The sequence below is a fragment of the Terrapene carolina genome, unplaced genomic scaffold, assembly GCF_002925995.2.
Source record: "Terrapene carolina triunguis isolate 2854851 unplaced genomic scaffold, T_m_triunguis-2.0 Scaffold96, whole genome shotgun sequence".
Classification (NCBI taxonomy): domain Eukaryota; kingdom Metazoa; phylum Chordata; order Testudines; family Emydidae; genus Terrapene; species Terrapene triunguis.
The window spans coordinates 43,614,611-43,638,370 of NW_020664447.1; the positions used below are offsets into that span (position 1 = coordinate 43,614,611).

General features: G+C 46.4%; 1 protein-coding gene across 1 annotated transcript in view; it reads left to right on the forward strand.

Moving 5' to 3' along the window:
- CCDC9B (coiled-coil domain containing 9B) overlaps nucleotides 1–23,760 on the forward strand; it is a 102,261-nt gene that overhangs the window by 34,022 nt on the left and 44,479 nt on the right. Inside the window, exons 5-6 of the mRNA XM_026651262.2 lie at nucleotides 1,721–1,873; nucleotides 17,110–17,184. Coding sequence (XP_026507047.2) covers nucleotides 1,721–1,873; nucleotides 17,110–17,184 — 228 coding nt within the window. The remainder of the gene's footprint in view (nucleotides 1–1,720; nucleotides 1,874–17,109; nucleotides 17,185–23,760) is intronic.

Genomic DNA, 23,760 nt, shown 5'->3' on the forward strand with positions numbered 1-23,760 from the left:
CAACAAAAATGATTAGAGGCTACAACTGCGTGAATGTTTGCTATGAAACTTGCAACTAAAGCTGTGTCTACACTAGGAAATTTTACAAAAAATTCCCACCACCGTTAGAACAGGCTCTGGATATTAGAACCAGCCCTGATTCTCTTCTCACTTATACCAGTGTAAATCAAGAGTAACTCCTATGAAGTTAATGGAGGTATGCAGGGTTAAACCAGTGTAAGCAAGAGGAGAATAAACCCCTGATGTAGAAAAAGGCTCTGAGAGCTTCCAGAACTTTTACCACGTGTTAGTAAAACATGCTGAATGGCTTCATTGAAACAGTTGAGAAAAATTGGTCTGGCTGAAGGATCCTTGTCTGCACTTGGGCATGGGGCTAACACCTGTTCAGCTGAACCTCTGGCAGAAACTAGTATTGATAAGGCTACAGTGAAACATGTTTGGTTTCAGGTGTCATTACAAATTCAATGACAGCACTGCTGAGGTTTGCAAACTTTTTGAACAAACCTGGGTCCAGTTAAGGTTTTACATGCAAATCATATGAAATTTGCTGTTATAAAGGAGCTCTCTAATTTCAACTACATTTTGTTTTGAAATTTTGGGTTAATTCACCAAGTTCACTCAGATGTGAGTGAAACCCCACAGATTGACAGTGAAGAACATGCACCACCCCTTGTGAAATGAAACAGCCGAGTTCTGCACAGCACTGTTAGAGGCGAGCGAAGGACGGCACATGAAGAGAGAATAAGGAGACATAGGGTAACATTTTCAAAAGTACCTATGTGATTTAAGAGCATAAGTACCATTATTCAGGCTCCTAAGTCACTTACATGCTTTTGAAAATTTTACTCTAGAAATGATTTGGAAAGAAGAAAACTAAGAAGAGATATGACAGAGCTATCTATAGAATACTGACTAGTATAAAAATGACCTGTCAAATTCTCCAATTTACCCTTTCCTGTAAGATGAGAATTGACTGTGAAGATAATAATCAGAATAAAAACCAGATGTAAACAGATGCAGCGAAGTGTTTCTGAATCAGCAGACAGCCTGAAGCAATAACTCTGAAAGGTGTAAACTGCCTATGTCATCTGAAGCTCATGACAAGAGTTTAAATGTCAACATTGTCAACTATTTCACTATTTGATCAGTAATTCAATTGTTCTACTGTTGATCAAATCATTCAAGAAAGGAGAGGGACAATGATATTGGGACAATGAAGATCACAGAGTCTCAGGTGACAAGGGCATGGTTTGTGCGTGGGCTTAGGGGAGTATCACTACTCCGACTCCCCCTCCCCCATTTTAACCCTTGGATTTTATGGAGGCAAATATCTTAGTAAGCGTCAAAAGAGAATACAGCTAGCAACACCTGACTATAATTCACTGTAAAATAAAAATGATAAAGGCTGTCAATCAATACTCAAGTTTTGGAGCAATGAAGACAAGAAGAAATGTTCCTCATTGGATAGTTGTACACAATAAGCCAAGTGGATTTATGTGAACTTTACATTTTCCTCTGAAGTTCCCAATATTTGCCACTTTCAGAGCTTGGAGGCTGGACTGGACTGGATGGACCATTGATCTGTTCTGTTATGCCAATTCCTAAATTCACCACCAGCTCCTCTGTGTCTATCATTATAGTGAGAGGCTGATACAGGGAGGGGGATGCTTCTAAATTTTGTGTCATTATGTGTATGTTGCTCTTGCTCTGTTGTTTCCAGGGGAAGCGGATTGTCAGTGAGAAACGGAGTTCAGATGGCCTCCTGAGTCAAGGTGGGGACCCAGACCTGAGCGAGGAAGAGGTGGACCACCTGGTACCTTTCCGCAGAGGGAGACGGATGCAGATTGCCATCACCATGGACAACAAGGAAAAAGTGAGTGCATTCCAAGAGTCTGTGTCATAAGGACTGGAACTCCACCAACGCTATTGGGCTAGAGGAGCAGAGGGGGAAAGGTTCTAGCCGTGAACGCATTCCAGCAGCAGGTCAGTTGGAGATAATGTTTTTTTAGTAGTGTGGGAGTTATCAGGGCTAAAGCTGTCTGGCTATCCTAGCTCAGGAGACAAGGCCATAGGACCTGATCCACGTTCCCTTCTCTGTGATCCTAGCTATCTCCAGACTTGTTCAGTTTTTACCTCAGCAGATTCTTCAACATGCTCCCCAAAGGAATCTCATATGATGCTTCTTTGGGGGGAACAAGGGGAGGGGTAGGCATTGCCATGTACTTGCCTTGCATTTAAGAAGGAAAGAATGCAGAAGTTATCATCATTTAGAGCCACAGGCCTCATGGACACCTAAAGCCAGCTTTCCACCCAGGGCCATGGTGTAGGATACGGTCAAAGAGCCCTATCCCAGACTGTAGCGGAGTGAACGCCCGCTCCAGCCCTGAAGGGGTTGGAAAAGCCCTGCAGAGGGCTGGGGCTGAGTAAAGGAGCAAAACCCCGCCTGATTGGGGAAGTGGCTGCAGCTGGGGCCGTGCCCCAGCTGAGCAACTCAGTCTTATAAGAAGGCCAGGGTAGCCAGAAGCAGAGGAGTCTCCCTCTGACAGGAGAGAGAGATAGGCCTGGCTGCAGGGTGCTCACCTGGGGACCTAGAGTGAGGCAGGGCTGGGGAAAGGCCTTGGGGGCTGGGAAGCCCTAGGCCAGCAACTCCCCAGGCTGCAGGGCCTGGTCCTAGGCCCATATAGGTATTGGGGTTGCAGAGGGGCAACCTGAGGGTGAGTAAAGGCAGCCAGTCCAAACCCCTTGTTGCTGGTGATGATTGGCTGATAGACTGCAGTCTGCCCCAGGGCACGGGGGGTAGGTGGTGACTGGCAGTAGCCACGACTGAGGTGACATTGGGATAAGGGGTGGGGGTTCCCCTGGGTGGGGAGACCCAGAGAGAGAGTGGGGTACTGCCAGGGGGGCAGCACCTAAGCCAAGGGCACCGGGGTCCAGGAGGGACACGGGGGCCAACAACAGGAGGGACACCTGGCCTGCAGAGGGCGCTCTGGATGCTGGTGAGCTAATTCCCGAGATGACCAGCAGGAGGCGCCACAGGGGTGAGTCCACGCTTGATTACACAGACAGTACAATTTAAAAGTTAATTGGGGTGGGCAATATCCATGTCCAAAACTAACTGATGTCACCCATGGGGCAACCCATTTGATGATTTTGTTGAACCTTTTAGGTTTTGGAAACACGGACCAAATACTCTATTGCAAACTCCTTCCTCACAAAAATGATGAATTTCCATACAAGAGAATACTCAGCCAAGCAAGAGTGTGCCTCCGACACCCAGTGCTCAGGATCATGAAACATAACAAGAGAAAACATAAAGCTAAAATACACAAAACAAGGTTGTACATAAAGGTCAAAGGACTAATGCAATTTCCCTCAGTGGGACTGCAGCCAAAGTGTGCTGCAAATTGCCTAGGGTATTCTCCAGATTTTTCTCCTCCCCACTGAGAGTTTGACTAGAGATACAGGACCCTACTATATGTTTCCCTATGGTCGCTTTACACTGAGTGTCATAAAGAAGCAGATAAGTCAGCAGATTGAGCTACCATTGAATACTCAGCAGCGCAGGAAGTTTCCATGGTAGCACAGAGCTAGTGTAATAGTTCTACAACACAGCCCCTGCCAAAGGGGAATTGTCAGGGCATGTTTGGGGGATAGGGGATGTAGTCTGTGCACCAGTGTGCTGTGGCTATTCTTGCCTGCTCAAACAGCCCTTGGAGTCATTGAAAACCAATGTATATATTAGAGCAACCTCAAGGCTGCTCTATCTTATGCCACGGGGATTGGTAAAAGCCATCTTTCCTCTCCCCCTATTCCTGCCCGAAGTGTATCTCCTGCAGATCTAATAATCAGAGCCCTAACGTTTGAGAAAAGGGAGCTGCATTCACAATGCCCTATCTCCTCCCCATTCAGTGCCCTACCTGCTACCTGCAAGCTACACTTTGCCATAGTTAAAGCTAAACAGAGGACACTTAGAAAATTAATAGGAATTTTTGGGGGCATGCTTAGTAGGGATCATTGCTGCTTTATAAAGAGAGCCTGCCTTCAAATTCTCCTCCTCCAAAATGTAAATATATGCTGCAACTCAGTTTTCAGGCAGACTCAGGAGAGAGTCCATAATAGCCCAAAACGCTTGGCTTTCCCACCCCTCAAATAACTTTCTGATCACACTGTTCTACCACACTTTAAAGACAATGTTCCCAATTAACTTAGCTAACTGGGTATCCCAGGGAGAGGAGCCAACATTTCCCTGTCACTGCCTCCTATTCTCCATTTGCAAATGGCCACAGTGTATTCAGTGGACTTTGTCAAAATTTAATCCAGATAATCCCCAATAAATGCTTCTCTGCAAACACTCAGCCTGTGCTGTCCTCCTCCGACACCAGTGTTCATCTTTGAATTTTGAAATTGAAGCAAGTGTTCTGGGTAGGGAAGGAGAGAGAACTTGCACTCCTGCGTTCTGGTGGACATGTGCGCACGAAGGGGTGGCCATGAGAAATGACAAAGTGGGTGCCATTATCCACTCTGAGAAGAATTCCACAAAGTCCTTTGGTCACATTCACAGCTTCGCTGTGCAGCAGCAAAGTGTCAAATGCATAGGATGGGTGCAGAAAAAACCAAACTGGAGCTTAATATAAAAGAGTCTAAATACTGCACCTAGTGTACAGAAGCAAGAAGTCCATCACTAAGCAGCGTTTAAGAGTCTGAAGGCAATGAAAAGGAAGAATTAAGAATGTTGTATGATTTCACCGTCTCCTTATTGGTGGGTTAGTGCAGGCAGGCTGAGTCCTGAACTAATGACACTGGCATGAGCTCACTTTAACAACAAAGCCACCTCTCTTTATTACTGGCAGAGAGTACAGAGGCAGCTCCCCTCCTGCTGTCGGTACAAAGAGCTTCACTCTCTCCCCAGGCAGAGAGTTCTCAGAGTTACTTCCTGAGACAGGCATCCTGCCCCTGTACAAAGAACCATGCTCTTTAGGAGATGTCCCTGGATACGCTAAAAAACACCCAGTCACTCAGCCAGCAAGCAAACAAGGAGCTACCATTCTGACTCTCAGAGAAGGCAGAGTGGAACTGAGAAAACAAAGGTCCTAAAAGAAACCACTGGACACTAGATTCTCACACCTTGAGCTCAGTTTAGTTATAGGGTTTTTAAAATGTTTTTGTAGATTGACTAGTTGTTAAAGCAGCCATAATATAAAAAAGGTGATTGAGCTGACCTCTGAAACCCTAATTTCCAATAGTTATTAGTTGTACCTCAATATTCTACATTCCAATTCGCCTCATGAGATTCGCCCACCTATTGGGAAATATAATACTGTCTCCTCTACCTTGTTAATTATTATTTGATTTGCAACGTGGTAGCACCCGGAGGCCAAGGCCCATTGTGCTGGACCCTATACTGACATATCACAAAGAGATGGTTCCTGTCGCAGAGAGCTTAGAACATAAGGCTATGTGTGTACTGCAGCATGGTGTAGAATATGGACGTGTGACTTGCCGCACGCACCAAAGTGCTGTGCTGCAACTGCCCTGTATGGATGCTGCTAGCACGAACTAAAAGGTCCCTAGTTTGCATTAATGTAGTCCTCTTCAAACAGGACTATGTTAATGTGAACTAAGTACCTATTAGTTCACACCAGCAGCATCCCCACAGGGCAGTTACAGCACAGCACTCTTTTGGGCACAGCAATTCTCACCCCTGTAGTAGTCCAAATTGCAGGGCCATGTAGACAAGCCCTAAGTATGAGATGAGATAACGGATTGCTACAACAGACAGAGGGTGTGTCTACACTGCAGTTAAAAACCCACAGCTGGCCCGTGCCAGTTGACTCGGGCTGCAGGGCTGTTTAGTTGCAGTGTAGACTTCTGGGCTCAGGCTGGAGCCTGAGTTCTGGGACCCTCCCACCTCGCAGGGTCCTAGAGCCCAGGCTCCAGCCCAAGCCCAGAAGTCCACACTGCAATTAAACAGCCCCACAGCCCACGCCCTGTGAGCCCGTGTCAGCTGGCACGGGCTAGCTATGGGTGTCTAATTGCAGTGTAGACATACCCAAAGGGAACACAAGGTACTACTGAGACGACTGCATGATAAGCAATACTCAGCCACAAGCAGCCTACAACCAGTGAGTCACGGATTTGGATACAGCATGGTTAAAGTGTATAGTGTCGATGGGACCTCACCAAGCCCTGTCTGTGGGATGTGCGTAAGTTCCTCACTATGCTACAGATGTTAAACATGTGGTAACTAGACTCAGTTAGAGATGCAGTGCAGATGGAGCCTAAAATGACAGCTGCCCCTTGTCCACCTTCAGTTCAGCTTGCACTTGTTGCACCTAGAAACATTTTCTGAAATGGTTTTGTCCAGCTTACACTGTCACTTCAGTCATTTCTGATACAGATTTGGGAGGGAGCATTGTCAGCAATGCATCCATTTACATCCATTTACCCCCTAGTGCTGACAGGACTCCGAAAAGCCAAAGACAAATACATCTGTCTCTCCCACTCTGCCGCCGATTAACCTCCCTCCTGAGAGCACTGGTGTGCATCAGGCTAATTAATAGTAAGAACATAGGAATGGATTCATTAATATTTTTTGGTTTGACGATCTCAGAGCAGTTCACAGCGGTGAATAAGTACATTAACCCATTTTACAGATGGGGAAACTGAAGCACAGAAAGGTTCAGTGGCTTGTCCAAAGCCACAGAGAAAGTCTGTGGTATAATCAGGCTCCAATGTCTAGGGTGCTAGTCTGGAACTCAGGAGATTTGCCTTCAATTCCCTGCTCCCCCACAGACTTCTTGGGTGATCCCAGGCGAGTTATTTTCTCTCTCTGTCCTAGTCTCTGTCAGTAAGTTGGGGATAATAGCACTTCCCTACCTCACAGGAGCATTGTGATGATAAATACATCACAGACTGTGAGGTGCTCAGATCCTATACTAATGGGGATGGTTTAACTACCTCAGGGAGAGAGAAGAGAATCCTGATTGGCAGTCCCTGTTTCTAGCCTTTAGAAACACTACGTCCTCCTGTACCACACAGCCCAGGCGGGAGGCACAGGGCTGGCTCTGTGCTTGAAGGGGCAGCTGCATTATTTGTGTTCTCTAGTGGAGATTAAATGTAGCTTTGAACTGGCTCTAGCAGCCTGAGATTGACAGAGCTTTGGCTACATTCTGCTGATGCAGGGGGGCAATTAACTCAAGCACTGCACAATTCAATCCGCCTTTTCAGGAGGCACTGATTCAGCAGCAGCTCTTGCACTCTGCCCTCTTCTCAGCGTGGTATCCGCAGGAAGAAAGCTTGTCTCTGTGCTGTCGATACTGTGCTGCATGCCATGAGTGGGGGCATGGGAGGGTTTTACACAGTAAGATGGGCAGGTCTGTTCCTTTTCACCTGCACAGCTCGGGGTGTAGAATGGTTGACAGGACAGCAGGGAGCACAAAGAAAGAGACAATGAAATTGAGATTGTAAATCACGCTGGGAGAGTTGGTAAGCACGGCTGGCAGAGTCGCTTGGCTCTCACGGGCAGTGCCTGCCTTTGCGTTTCCATAACACCATGTCATTTGTCCTCGTGCCCGGGAGCCGCTCCACCTCACAGCATGAAATAGATATTGGGATTGCTGAAGCGTTTTAAACAGTGCTTTTTGCTATAAAGAGCTTTTGTTTTAATTTGAGTGTGACAGAGCTCCCAACTTTCCCTACTCCTCACACAAGGGAGAATTGTTCACATTAAAAGAGGGGGACGCCCAGAGCTAGAGGGTGGTAAAGAAGGAGGGTCCCCTTTCTATTTAGGGCCTAATCCTGCTCCTACTGAGATCAATGCAAGGTTTGCACTGAGATGATATCTGGGAGCTTCTGGCATTCCTAAACTCACTTTGGGCAGCATTTCTGTCTCTGGATAGTATTGCCCTAGCAAAGGTGGAAAAGAAATGTGTTGTACTAAATTACTGAGATGATTCTTTGATATGAAACTCTCTATAGAAGACTTTTTAGCCCAAAACTGCACTATTTCTGATGCGGCAGGAGTGCTCGATCCATCACGCATTAACAGAGAGACTGACTCACAGACACCTCTTGTCCCATCTAGGATCATATAGACAACCTTCCACCCCATGGTAAGGCGCACCTTCTCTTCCACTCAATCACGTGGACCCCCTCTCTTGTCCCATTTACGTCACCTGGACCCATCTCCCCGCCACTGGCAATAACGCAGAACTTCCTGCCAGCTTACTGGCAATCACATGCACCCACCTCCCTGCCAGACTTGCCAGTTTGAATCCCATTCATGAATGCACGCCATCTCTGTGACTCGTGCTGCAGTGGCGTTCTCTGTACCACCAGCGCATGTAGGTATTTGTAACTGTCTGCCGTGCATTCCCTACATTTCTAAGAGTCTATGATTATGTGATTTGTGCTTTTTGAAAAATATCATACACACCATCACCCCCTCCCACCGATTATATTCCTTTCTCTCCTCTTCTTCCCTTGCACATGCTTCCCTCCTGCCCAGTCTTCCTAGTCCCCTGCACCAACTGCCACAGCCCTGGTCCCTTGCTTTTATGCTGTTGCCCATGCTGGCCTGCCATGTGGTCTCCCTGCTCCCTGGCACATTCTGCAGGACAATCTTGTCCTTGGTTCCCTTCTCTTCTGTTCCACTGGCAGCTTCTGGGGGATGGCTGGTACCGCCACACTTACTGCTGGCTCTAGTCCTTGAGAAGTAGACTGTTTCTTTCCCCCCTTTTTCTCCTATGCAGAAGCAGTCAGTAGTGGAGGCAACTAAGTTGGCTCTTCCATTTCATTTCCAGATGCTTCTGCAGACACTCAGTCTCTTCATAGGAAGCTTCCTACCACTGTATCTCAACCTGGGGATGGACCACCCTAAGGGACAAGAGGGTAATTCTGCTTCTATTCCCATTCAGTCCAGGGCTTTTTACTGAGATTGCTAGCAAGGGTGCTAATCCACACCAATTGTGATGGTGGTTTTTGTGGTGTGAATGCCTGTCCACAAGGAACTGAACTGAGCTGCCGTCTCAATATACAGGTGGCTGAACAGATGGTGATTACTGCCAGCAGTTACCAGCCTCATCTAGATTGGGAATGATGACCTATAAGCAAAAGGCCCTCCCCTTCTCTTCCGTATCCCCTTGTCCTGAGCCATCCAGTCTGTCCAGGCTAACAATTTCCACATTCGCTCAGCCCTGGCTACACATGCTCTCCTCCCTCACTCTCTTGCACACTCACAAAGAGTGAGCAAGGAATGAATTTATCTAACACCCAGGGTCTCCCTCCCTCAGACAGATGCAGCGCTGTGTGGGGTGGCTTGGACTGTCTAGAATGCCCTGTGGATGGCTCAACAGCTTTGACACCCCCTCTTGAGCTATCCAGACACTTGGTCCTTTTCCTTTCTCTGGTGGCTGTGGTGTGGGAGTTGCTTTCAGATCTCCAGGCTCTCTTTTAGAAGCGAGTTTGAATGAAGCCTGTTGACATTTTGCTGGATTGAGCAGGTGACTAGAACCTTACCCAACGTATCACAGGGTTGTATCCTACATTTTAAGAATCAGTATGGGTAAAGTGCTTACCTTGTCTCTCCTCCCAGAGAGCCGTGGGGTTGTCAGCCAAGAACCCCTCTGGGCCACATGTAGCACAGCAGAAATCTTCATCTCTTGTAAGTTTTCCCTTAAACAAAGACCAATCAGTACCTTTCATGCAGAATCACGTTGTCTTTTAGAATAACAAACCACGAAAGTACAAAAGTAAAGTCTCCATGAGAGAGCACGGTGTGATCATGTCTCCTCCCTAGTAGGCTGCAGCAGCTCTGCCTCTCAAAATGTCTGCCTGGCTCTGCAGACAGTAGAGTTCTTAGACATTTAAAGGTGCAGCACTCAGAAAGAAAAGGCAGAACACTTACAGAGCTAACTAGACCACAGGCTCCAACTTAGAAGTGATGGCATAAAATTGAGAAGCCACATTCATAAACCTTTCACTCCCACTCACTGTTGCCATGACAGACCACAGGCTCTCCATCTTGGACTCCCCACGCTGCTGCTCTCACTGACAGGTTGCAGCCGGGGAACCCACCAAAAGCCAATCGGACACTAATATGCTCTTCCCTTCTGGGTGATGAGTGAGGTGGTGCTGTGCCTGTCAGCCTGAGAATGGGGCAGCAGCATGGGAAGGCTGAGCATGCCAGTGCCCACCTGTGGTCTGGAGGTGGACATGGCTCCCACGATTTTTCATCAGCCGCAATCTGGAGCTGAAGTACAAGATTTCTGGTGGTGGGGTAAGTGGCTTTACCATGGCAACTGCCTAAGAGCCCACAGTTTAGAAAATGTATAGGACTGGATCCCACCCTCAGGATCTGTGCATGGAACGGACGCTGCATGCAATTCTCCCCGCCATACAGAAGGCGAAATCAGCTACCTCCATGGCAGCAGTCCTGTGTTCCCTCAGCCCTCACAGAAAGCTCTCTATGGTGTCTGGGGATACCCAAGTGGTGAGGGCTTGGGAACTGGCTGTGGAGGACCCACATTTCCCATACCTTCATTTCCTGCATCCAGCAGAAACAACAGAGAAAAATTAGAGCCAGAAGCCATAGTCCTGTTCCTACAGAACACTCTCTGCCCCTCTGAGCTGGAGCACTGGGGAGCTGGAGTAGGGGACCTAGAGCCCATGAAGAAGCACTGGGACTCCATGCAGCTGGCCCTGTGCTTCAAGCATATGCCTGAGCTCAGTGTGGACATCAGAGTTCCTGATCCCTGTGCAGATGTTTCCACAATGGAACATGATCTGGCCTGCTTGGGGGAGTGGATCCCTTTGTCCCTGGAAACTTTGAGAATCCAACTCTGCTTCACCCTGTGTGCAGAGACAGAACTGAAATCAAACATGGCTTCCACTCCCACAGAAACTGATAAAATCAATTCCCCCAGCTTTTGTAGGAGCTAAAGAGCAGCCATGTTTTCCCCTCCCCTTGCTGTCTGTATCCGTGACTTTCCCCTGGTTGCAGGATTCTGATTATTGTCAGTAGGGCTGAGGGCAAGTCTCACTGGCTGTGTGTTTGGTCGCAGTTTTCCTAAGAGGCCCCTCCATGCTCTGGCATTTTTCAAGGCTATGTTTCAGGAGAATCATTTTATGCATTAGAGCTGTGAGCCGGCATACCGGAACCACTGGACCACGCTCGTTAATTAACATCTTACATCTTGCAAACAGACAGGTAGGTATGTGGCTTCTGGGAGTTTTACATTGCCTATTTATTAATAATGTTTCCCTAGGTGATACATCACAAGTGAAGCCATTTCCAGTCTGGAGATGGACGAACCGCCCTCACCGGCTCAGCTATACGTGTCAGAATATATGTCACCCCTCCCCACAATAGAGAGAAACCCACTGCCAAAAAGAGAAGGAGAGGGAAAGTGTTCCATTTGACACTGTGGATGTGGTTTTCTAAAGAACTCAGCTCCCATATGGGCATCACAGTAGGTGGTCAGAAAAAATAATTCACCCAATACACTGAGCTTTTTTGAAAATATGGCTCCAGTTGTGGGTGCTGAGCACTTGGAAATCTAGCCCCACATAACTAGGGTCTGCTGCTTTTACTTACATGGACTAGCACCTTCCTCTGCAGTCACTCCCATTCATTTCAGTGGGACTACCTGTGAAGTAAGGGTAGCGAATCTGACCCTAAAGAGAAACCATACTAATGTATCTCCTCCAATCAGGATCTGCAGATGGCATCTGCTTGATTGAGTCATGTGATTTATCATCTTCATTTTGAAAATAAAAATTCAATGAGATGGTCTAGATCCCAAAATGAACTCATTTAATCTTACCTACCTGTGAGGATCTTACCAAGTGTGGGATTTGCATTTACTTTGTCAGTGGCAGCATTTGAAAACAAGGCTTCTCGAGTAATACTAGCTTGAAAGATCCCAAACAAACCTAGGGCATGGTCCTTCAGCTGCCCGTCCACTTCCTCCTGCAAGGGGGTCCCACTGAAGTCAATTGGACTCTGTGAAGGAGCGAAGTTCAAGCATGCAGATCTTTTGGCAGAACTGGGCTCCTAGAAAGGAGCAGACACATGACCCTCCCTCCTCTCCCTTCCTCCAGAGAACAGCATTTCTTCTGAAAGCCCACCCTCAGAAACACCAATGCTGCCATCAACATCTATGTGACAATTCCTACTTGGGGCAAAGGCTTGAGAGGCAGCATGATCTGGTGACCTGAGCAAAGGGCTGGGAACACAGATCCAGGCTTGAGCGCAGGGGTTTCTGATCCTGGTGCAGTGATTGTCTCGCTGTTGAGTGTTAACCTTTCTGTGCCTCAGTGTCCCCATGTGTCGAAGGGCAATAACATTATTCACCTCATAGGGGCATTGTGTGGAGCAGGGAGTTAAGGTTCATACAGTGCTTTTAAAATAAAGTGTTATGTCAGTGCCAAGTGTTGGTAGCACACAGAAGATGCTGGCCAGAGTTTTTATTGCATCCAAGGACATGCAAATGCCCTCTCTGTGGCTGGACTTGCATGATCATGTTTGGCGCTAAGTCAAAGGAAAAGGTTTGGCAGCATGGGAAGCTTTCATGCTAGAGTGGTCAGACAGAGGTGGTGATGGTGGCAAGGTTGAATTAAGGCAGTCTGGGGCTTTAGGCACCACGCATATGGGCCTCTCATGCCCCTCCCCCACAATGTTGTAGTGCTGTCCCTCCTTGGGTTGGCAGCAGGTTTCATTTAAGATGAGTGGGGCAGTTCACATCTCTTGGAGCTACAGGTTCAAGCTGTCTGCAGACTCAGGCAGGCATCAGTTACACTTGGGGCACATTTTCAAGTTTCGCCTTGCATCCCTGAGAGATAGAAACATCATTTTGAAAACCTGAAAGCTGAGATTCTGATCTCGTCATGTGAGTTTGGGAACTGGTGTGCTAAGTGTAAGGCCAATGGGATGCCTATGCCTTAATCTGGCCATAGGTGGTAGATCCTGTGCAACACCAGAAATGTAGACTGCAGATCATTGCTGTGTCCCCAGATGCTCAGGGCTTCTTGAATCAGAGCCCTGATACTGAAATAACTCTGTCAGCACTAAGTGAGTATTCACACAGTACTCTAACTAGCTAACCTCCTCTCTCACCATACTGCCCCCTGGGATGGCTTCTCTGGGAGCAGAGTCTTTTCCACAACAGCACACGCAACACCTTCCTAATGTTATTTCTGAGCGTCCTTTTAAACTCTGTTAGCCAATTCTGATCCCATTTGCCCTGATTGTGCCGTGTAACTCCAAGTAATTTCAGTTAAGGTGCTCCCGATGCTATGTGCTATAGAAACTTGGCAAGATAGATTCACTGGAATGCCACATGATTTTCACCAGCGTAATGAAAGCAGAATCAGGCCCTATAGTTTCAACATTTTGATTAATTCCTCATCACCCTTTGCCTTGTTTCAGTAATACCCTTTATGGCATCTAAGAGTTTTGATATTTGGCTAAAAATCGCACTAAGCAACTAGCCAGAATAAGATTCCTGTTTTCAGCTCTGACCTGACTTCACAGAGTTATCATTTCCAAGCTGTTTGTGCTGTGAATTTGCTCTTTGTATTTTTGTTTTCCGTTGATGTGCAAAGCTCAGGTGAGCTGATGGCCTTGGGGCCCATATGCGCCTTTCCAGTAACATTCCGATAGGGGGAGGGTTGGGTGCAATTTTGGAAATCCCTTAGCTATGATTTTGCCTTTCCAATGCTGTGCCACTCCCGAGGGGGTTGTTGGTCTCCCTGCTGCAAAATAACAAGTTGCTGGATCCGCATGGAATTTGTGCAGTCAGCCCCTAGGCGGCCATGTATGGTTACAAAACTGGAGGTGACAGCAGTGATAAATGCTGTGTCATTTGGCAGCAAAATGTGCGGAAGATCATGTGATGCAGCAGCAATCAGTGGGCAGCAGAGGCAGCTCGAGTAGGGATACAGCAGCCCCTGTGGGCAGTACACAGAGCAGGATGTTGTGGCTGTGTCATCGTCATCAGGCCAGTGGGGTTTGCTGCAGTTTCTTCAGCTGGTGGTTCACCTACTGGAGTTGCTTTTTCGTCTCATTGGCAGTTCTCCATTCCAAACGCTGGTTGGTAAGAATGAGGCAGTGATCCAGGGATCCCACAGTCTGTGTAATTCTCCAGTGAGGGGATGCAGTACCATTCCCAGTTAGGCAGCAGGCAGGGTCTCATAGCAAAGAACAGATACAGGTGAGGAGTCTTTACCTGCCTGAGCCCGAGGGGTTCCGTGCTTGTCCACCTGGGGAAGTTATTCTGAAATAAGGCAGGGGGTGGATTTAAAGCAGTAGAGCGTTCCAGAGTAGCTCCCCATGTGGACACTCTTGCTCTGGAATAGCTCCAGCGCTTTAAATTCACACCTTACCTTATTCTGGAATAACCCCCCGTGTAGACAAGCCCTAAGCTTGTCCCAGCCATTCACGTGATTGCTGTTTATACTAGTGGGGTCTGAGGAGTTGAAGGGTAGGGAGACTAGGAGAGGCACATTCGACAAGCACAGTCTCTTTCCTGCCCGCCCTTCCTGTTTTATTTGAAAGGCGCAAGAGATTAACATTGAAAGAAATTGACACATGAGGGCCGATGGTTTTCACACTCCCTGCTACTCTGGAAAGTGGGTGCTAGCCTCCCTCTGCTGTATACTGTGCTCCTGTCATGAGCTTCTGTGAGCGTGACACACACAGCTGTACACTCTTGATTCTGTGACTGCACCTGTTTTTTTTTTCTTAAAGTCTTCCCCTTCCCCCCCCCCCCCCCCCCCCCCCCAACCTCCAGGCAGTATGTCCCTGCTGCTGCCTGGAGGCATTAAGAAAGTCATGCAATTCCCTACCCTACTGCCTCCCCACAGAATGTACTCTCTAAGTGGTACTAGCAGTATGTTTATACTTCATGAAGTTTCCAGGCTCTGATTGTCCCTGGAGTAGGTTTCAGAAAACAGCACTGGGTCTCACTACCAAGCTAGAGTTGTGAAGGAGCAATGTGGAAAAGCTTGTGCTCCTACCAGAGGTTACCAGCTGCTCCATCGGTGTCTCTTGCAAGTAACACTGCACTTTGCTTTGGAGAAGGGCACGTTTCTGCCTTCCTAGTTAAAAATAAAGCACGAGTACTGCAGTCCACAAGTGAGAGGGCAGAGTGTATGGGGAAGGAAAGGGGTAGGGGAGCCTCAGGACTGCTCTGGGGCCAGCTGGAGCAAGTGACAACCAGTGATCAAAGAGGGTGGAAGGGCACCACAAAAACAAAATGTCACACTGAAAGGAACCAGCAGGAACTGCATCCCCAGAAAGACAGTCTGAGAGTCAGGAGCCATGAATTCAATTCCAGCTCTGCCACAGACTTCCTTTGTGCCCTTGGGCAAGTCATTTAACCTATCCCTGCTTCAGCCCCCTGGTTTCTGCTGATAATGGTCAGTGATCTCATAGGGAGACTGTGAAGCTAGTCTTATTTACCCATAAAGCACTTTGACACCCTGAGATGGAAGGCCCTATAGATGTGATCTGTAATCACCCAAGATGGCAACAAAAGAGTAACAGGCAGTGGAGGCAATGCAATAGAGAATAACGCTCGTTGCAGTAAATCAATTTAACACCAAAGGTATCCCACGGGTAGAGCTGACTTCAGGCCCTTCATTGAAGAAGGGCTTAAACTGGGTGGAGTTTTCATGATCGAAGAAGGGGTGCCAGGGCTCCTGTATCAGTGTTCATGAGGGATCCCCTGTGATCTTTGCCAGCCTTGTCCATAGCTGACTGCTTGTCAGAACATGGCATCAGTCTTGCAGTGGGCCAGAGAACTGCCTATTTCATTTGCTTAATGCTTTGTCCATGGTTCACTAAGAGTGGGGAGGGTAACTCTAAGGCACCATCTCCACTGCAACGGTCTGGGGATCTGGTACAATACAGTTCAAGGTAGTGTAGATGGGACCTAATTGTGTCCCTCTAAGTATGTTAGAGAGCTGGACTCTCAAGTCTTTAGCCTGGATACAGGGACATGGGCACATCCTGTTAGGAGTGCTAGTGCCAATGTAGGTGCCAGGCCTGTAGTTTGATCTAAAATAGTATTTTAAGTTTTGCTTGCCTGTTTGATTTTTAATATATATACTTTCTAACTAATATGTGTGAACAAAGGGATCCTTAATAAGAACAAAGACAGACACTGTATATGTTGCTTTTGCCTAAGCCAAATGGGTTTATTAGTATAATGGGGACAGATAAAAGCAGTGAAAGTGTTACTGGGCATGGTGGAAGTGTAATATATAAATGCACACTTAAAAACTGCCTCAAGTCCTTATCTCACGGCAAGGTCAAGCAACCAGTCAGAAGGGGCAAGGGGGATTGGGGGGAAAGGTAAAACACTAAAAGACCAAAAAAATGCCTGCCCCTGACTGTAGCATAACCTCACTCCTTACCCCTCCCCTGGGGTACACAAGGAGTGGAATAAAGACCCCAGACCTATGACCCCCCCAAAATGGAACATGACCATAAGTTGTAAGGGGTGGAACTGTAGGTGTGCATTACAGATATAATTATGCCTGCTAAGAAGAGGGAAGTGGGAAACACTGGAAAACAAGGCTCTGTGGCATCAAAGTTATGGGACACAGGTTTGCTGAAAACTAACCCCAATAAACATCGCATTGCCTGCACTTCGAACTTCTGGTCTTCTGCTTTCTGTCTGCATAACAAGAACCAGGGGAAAGACATCCCAACTTTATCATAGCAACATTTAACCAGATTGCAATTGGTTCCCTGACTCCACTACAGAGCCTCAAGGCTATTTAGGCACCTAACCCCGACTAAAATACCTTTGAGGATCGGGTTTTTGGTGCTTTAAGCTTTCTCCAGATCAGCTTTCCTCTTTGGCAGCGTGGTGGAGTAGAGAGATCACCGGGGAATGTGTCCCCTTTTGCTGTTGTCCTCCTTGTGTCCTGATGCCCCCTGTTTTCCCTTGCTAGTGCCGATTTGACTCAGTGCATCTTCTGTTCGCCTTTTGTCTCCTGAGAAATCCCTTCTGGTTTTGCACAGTTGCTCAAAGGCCTGGCACTAGTTCCTCACTCTAGAGTCCATGCACAATCGTGAATCGTGTCTCTTCTGTATCCCTACAGGTGGATGAAAGGAGAACAGTGGAGAGGAAGCGATCAGACACTGATAAGTATTCAGAGAGTGAGCACAACATAAAGGTGAGAGGGGTCCTTGGTGCTGATTGGTGTTCATGTGAAGGAGGTGGTGATGGAGTGAACCATAAGCCCTGATTGTCAGAGGGACTGACCATCCACAGCTGCCACTGAAGTTAATGGGAGCTTTGGGTGCTCAGCCTCGCTGGCAATCAGCCCTCACGGCATTCTTGGTAGTGCCTGTCTTCATTGCAATAGTGACTGCTCAGGTTGCCTTGGGTATGGAGTGGTACAGGGAGTCCTCTTCCTGACTGCCTCTTTCACCACTCACCTCATTGTGTGGAACAGCCCCATCCCAAAGGAATGGACAAGCTGGTTCATAAAACTATAGACCTTAGAGATGGAAAAGATGAACCGCGTCACCTGGCCCATCCCCCTATTGATGCAGGATTGTGCCCCAGGGTATTATCCAGAGCTTAATCCCGGCTGGCTTTAAATTATATGATCATGAGGAAAAATGCGAACTACTGAAGAACTGACATGCCTTTTAACTGTGTGGGTTGTTTGGGAGCATTAGTGCTGGAGCAGTTGTTAGCCTGCTATGCAGGGCCAAATGTACCTTCTCTCCAGTCACCAAAGGTTCCCCTGGCCTTTGTCCCTCTGCTGTGTCCAGTTCTCTGTGACAATGGGCAAAGTATAAATGCCTAGATTGACAGAAAGGTCCTGAAGCACGCAGCTTTGAGATGGCCACCCCAGTAGAGATTGGCTCCAGAGTGACATAAGGTGGATTTCTATAAAGAATCTCTGAATCGTGCTGAAGTCCTTTTCCTTAGTGATAAGTAAGACTACACATTTTTACTGCACCAGACAGGTTGACTTCAGCTCCATGACCTGAGATTCCTCCGAAGAATTGTACCGGGAAATAAAGCAACGTTTCCTAATTTTCCTTCTGCTGGGTTGGAAGGTCCTTTTGCCTCGTCTTCATTCTGGGATGCCTTTGGCCCTTTCCCCTTTCTCCCCATAGTCTTTTCTTTGTGATCACACTCACGTCAGACTGTGTGAAATGGAAATCCAGTGAGGGTTGAATCTTATCTCGGTGCTGTTCAGCAGAAGGGCCAGCAGAGGGTACTCTAAGAACAGCATGACCATAAACAAATGAACATCATTTTTTCACAGAGGCAGGGAACAAAAGGCAGAGGTGGCTGTCTAAGCCTAGCATGCCAGTGCTGCTGCCAGAATGCTTGCCCAGCCCCAGGACGAGTGCCATTGCATTAGCTGTTTTCTCTGTGGCTATCATTTGCTTGTAGGTTGAAAGATTCAGGCTGCATTAGCCACAGTCCGTTGCTTTAGCAGGAGCTGGCCAGGGTTGCGGTAAATTAAAGTTTGTGCCTTCCCGCTGGCTGTTTAATGCAAACCCTGGAGGAAGCACTGGCTCCCCTGATAGCAGACACTCTTAATTAATGGAGCACAAATTGAATAGCCCCCGGCCGTCCCCATGCGATTCATTAGGAGAACACAGATGGGCTCCTAAGCATCAATCCCAGTTGCACCCAGCAGAGTGGCAGAGGGCTGCCTGATTGGACTCCCGCTTGGTCCAGCAGACACAGCTGCGTCCAAGCTGAGCAGAGCCCTAGGTTGGTAAACAGCTCCTCACCCTTGCACTTGGCAGGGAGCAGATGTACATCTTCTCTTTATTTACCAGATAAACAGCACAGATACTCGGTGAGAAACACACCATCTGACAGCTGCAACACCTCTGTCATTCACTGGTTTGGAGCCACCAGCAATTTTGCTAGGGGATCCAGTGACAAGATGGACGAGGGCTCTGGCCTTTCACCTCTGCACAACCAGGATCAAGTCTTATTTTAGGTCTCCCATAGAAATTAATTTTCCAGATCTTGCCTAATCTTCATGGTGTGTGTGCCAGACGGCAGGGCTGTCAGTCTCTGCTCAGGAGAGGTGTCGGGGTCATAGGTTAGGTCTGAGAGGTGCATTGGCAGCTGGGGAAGCTTGCGCAGAGCCCGCCTGCCGCGTGTATGGCTCACGCTGCTGCTGCTCCCTGCTCTCCTGAGTACCGAACTCACTCCCCAGCCATGGCATGCCCCTTGGGATGTACATTAAGCAGTTAGGGGAGGGGCTGGAAGCTGCAGGGAGTGTTTCAGAACCACCTTCTTCTCAGTCTAAGAACATGCCTTCTAGGACCACAGCCTAGCATTCCTTTGCCCAAGAATGGAGGGCTGAGCATCTTTCCTCCCCTCTTGCTCCTGGCTGGACTTGCCGGGTCCCTGACTCTCTTTGGTAAAGAACTAATGAGCTGTTGCTCCCTCCCCCAGTCTCCCTGCACACACAGGTGGGTCTCCTTGGCAACAGGTTTTTCAGTCACTCCTTTTCCTCCAGTCTATTTTGATCTGCAGTGAAATGCCAGGGAGATTCATTCCTGTTTTGGAGAAGCGGGGAGGGAGAGGGTGGGCTTTGAAGGTGGGAAATGTGGAGTAGTGAATTATCCACCAAAAATTAACATCCCAGGACTCGCTTTGTGCTAAGCTATTCATTATACGACTCTACTTGATAGCAGGCCATGGTCAGTTGGTTCTCTCCTCCAGTACAAGGATGAAATTGGTTCCTTATTCCCAGGTCCTTAGGTGTGGTACCAGCTCCTTTTTCATGGGTCCCAGTTTCTTATTCAAAGGCCAAATCTATTCAAAATATATCAATGTAAGACTCAATTTTTAGAAATGTCGTCAAATGAATGTGTTTGAATGTGATAAAGAATTAAAATACTAATTACGTATTTATTAATTAAATAATCAAATAAGGAGCTCAGATTTGAGTGTCTGTACATGACAAAATAAGTCTTGGGTCACCTCAAATGACAAATCCCTGCAACCAACAGACTGTTCTGAAGGATCTGGGACATACTACTTGCGATCTGAAGCTTTGTTCCTGCGCATGCTGCCATCTGTTAGGTCCTGTCCCACTTCCATATTATACATAGAGCTTAAATACGGAAGAGGGTTTTGACAGACTGTACATGACATAATGCATCTTAGGTCACCCCATGTGCCATCCCATCCCCCTGTGACCATTATTTCATTATGAAGAGATGTTATGCCACTTCCTTTCTGATCTGATAAATATATTACCCCAGTTTTTATTTTGTCAGTTAACATAGAAAATGCATGTACAAATCAACAAAAAGCCATATGCAATCAGTTTGTTGCAAATCCAGCTATAATGTTTTCACAGAAATTATACGATAGTTAAAAATGAAGAAGTCTATAGGAACATTGGTTTGTTGTTAGATGAATTAAGAGGAGGAAAAATGGCTAAATTTATCAACATTTGTTTAACTGTGTTACAGATATAAAAGCATTTGTTGTTGTTTTGCTTATTACACAACAAATATAAAATGAACACAAGGCTTGAGCTCAGTGAGCTCCCAAATAATCTTGTTTATTAACTACATGTAAACATGCAAGGCCTACCTTAATGCATACTGCTGTTCTGAGTGGTTTCTGATAGCTTTTAAAATATAGAAAACAGTGAACACCATTAAAGCACTCACGAACCACTTAAAGGAATACTGCCCTATTCCTATATACTACAATTAGCTGATTCAGTCTTCAGTGTTGCTATGGGACTTGTACAACAGCAATGTGGCTTGGTACACTTTAGAAGAATTTGGAGAACTCTATCTGTGGCTAGAATATCTGCACCTCCTTTCCTTTTTAATTCCAAAACTCCAAACTAGAAATGCCAGACCTCTATTTGTCCAAGTTTGTGGAAACATATAAAATGTTGTATAACAGCAACTTCGTACCTATAATAGTAACACCTTTGTTTAAATAAACTCTACTGTTTATGCAAATAATGTTGCTGACTTCTGTTGAACTGATCAATATTTGAACATTATTTTAAATATTGTTATATTTAAGTTACATGGAAAAGTACTATAGAGAAGCAGGTGAAGGATTTTTCTGTGGTAGGGACATTTCCTTTTTTGCTGCAAATGGTATTGGAGAAGACATGAGTGACTATTTTGAGATGCAGCCACAAAAATGCATCTTGTTTTTTTCCAATTTATTTACTATCAGACCCAGAAATTTCTGATGGAAATAGCTGAGTGTCAAGTTTTTGATTATTTCTGTGATTAGACTTAATTGCAAATGAAAAGAATAAGATGCATGGTTCACCATTAAAGAAATGATGTGTACTCAATTGACATAGTATTTGCTCACTTTGACACTAAAACTGTAAAATAAGTAAAGAAGTTTCAATATATTATAATAAAAATACTTTACTTGAGCAATTGGTGCTGCTGCTAGTGCTGATCACTGGTGACCCCTGTATTTAAGCATTCCTAAGGATTTGTATGCTAAGACCCCTATTTTGCACAGGCGGGAAGTTTCTTCATTAATTTCTGCATAAAATTGCTGCAGCCATCACCAAATTATGCCTCTCCTTAAGGAGGTTTTTATGGTCTATAATCCTGACACAACCAACTACTGCATCAAACATCCACCTGGAGGAGGAAACTTTGATAAAGTTGCATGTGCCAAAGGGCCAATAGCAGCATTTCATAGATTCAGAGTTTTTCAGGTCAGAGAGGACCATTAGGTCATCTAGTCTGACCTCCTGTATATAACCATAGAATTTCATCCAGCTACCCTGGTACTGAGCCAAGTAACAATTTGTGTTGGACTAAAATAATGTTTTCTGGAATGGCATCCACGCTTGATTTGGAAACATCAAAAGCTGGAGAATCCATCACTTCCCTTGACCATTTGTTCCAATGGTTGATCACCCTCACTGTTAAAATTTTGTGCCTAATTTCTAATGTCAATGTGTCTGGCTTCAGCTTCCAGGCTGTGATAAATAAAGGGGGGGATAGCTCCCTGTGATGGACATCCAGCCAGCCAGTTAGCTGAAAAATCCCTCTTGGTAGCTGTTCTTTACTTGCTTTACCTGTAAAAGGTTAAAAAGTCCCCCAGGTAAAGAAAAAAAAGTGGGCACCTGACCAAAAGAGCCAATGGGAAGGTAGAACTTTTTAAAATTGGGAAAGAAACTTTCCCTTTGTCTGTTGCTCTCTGGACTGAAGAGACAGGGCAGCAGGAATGCTGTGTAAAGTTTGAACCAGGTATGATCATAAATCATCAGATCATGCCTAGAACTACTTATCTGAACTCCAAATGTGTAAGTAGATCAGAATGTTTAGCTAGACGCGATTAGGGTTATTTCTTATTGGTTTGTGGACCCTAGGGTGACCAGACGTCCCGATAAAATAGGGACTGTCCCGATATTTAGGCGGGCGTTTGTCCTGCGTCCCGACTGATGTGTGCTCAGGACGCAGTTTGTCCCGATATTTCGCACTGCGGGGTTTTTTTTGCTCCGCCGGTGGCACTCCCCATGTGTCCCGATATTTTCTTCCTCTCATCTGGTCACCCTAGTGGACCCCTCTGCGCTAACCCCAGATGCTTTTGTTTGCTTGTAACCTTTAAGCTGAAACCCCAAGAAAGCTATTTTGGGTGCTTGATTTTTGGAATTGCTCTTTTAAAATCTAGCAAAAGCCTAAGTTCCAGATATTTTTCCTTTCTTTTTGTTTTTAATAAAATTTGCCTTTTTTAAGAACAGGATTGGGTTTTTGGTGTCCTAAGAGGTTTGTGAATGTTGTTTGATTAGCTGGTAGCCACAGCTACCAAGTGCTCCTTCCTGGGTTCAGAGGGGGTTTTGTTGCATTTGGGTGGTGGCAGCGTTTACCAAGCCAAGGTCAGAGAAAAGCTGTAACCTTCGGAGTTTAATGCAAGCCTGGCAAGTATTAATTTTTAAAATCCTTGCGGGCCCCACTTCTGCACTCGGAGTGACAGAGTTGGGATTCAGTCTTGACATAGCCGTTGGTTCTTTTTCTGCCTTTCTCTACTAGATTAATGAGCCCTTCAGTAACCAGTATTTTGTCCACTTAAAAGATACTTATACGCTGTAATCAAGTCATGTCTCAACTTTTTTTTGTTTTTTGGATAAGCTAAACAGATTGAGCTCTTTCACTCTCTCATGTCAGGCCTTTTCTCCAGCCCTCACATAATTTTTGTGGCTCTTTTCTTTGCCCTTTACAATTTTTCAACACCCTTTTAAGATATGGATGCCAGAACTGGATGCAGTAGTCTAGTATCAATCTCACCAAGGCCATAAACAGAGGTAAAAATCACCTCCTGCTCCTACTCCTTACTTCCATTTATACATCCAAGGATCACATTAGCCCTTTTTGCCACAGCATTGCGCTGGGAGCTCATGTTCAGTTGCTTGTCTCCTTCATTAATGATTTGGATAATGGAATGGAGAGTATGCTTATAAAATTTGCAGATGACACTGAGCTGGAAGGGTTTGCAAACACTTTGGAAGCCAGGATTAGAATTCAAAATGACCTTGACAAAGTGGATAGGGTTACCATACGTCCGGTTTTTCCCGGACATGTCCGGCTTTTTGGTAATCAAACCCCCGTCCGGGGGGATTGCTAAAAAGCCGAACATATCCAGGAAAATGCCGGCCGGGCACTTCCCCTCCCGCGGCTGCTCTGCTCCTCCCCTGACTCTTCGGCTCTGTTTAAGAGCCGAGCTGCCCAAGCGCTACCGGCTTCGGGCAGCCCCC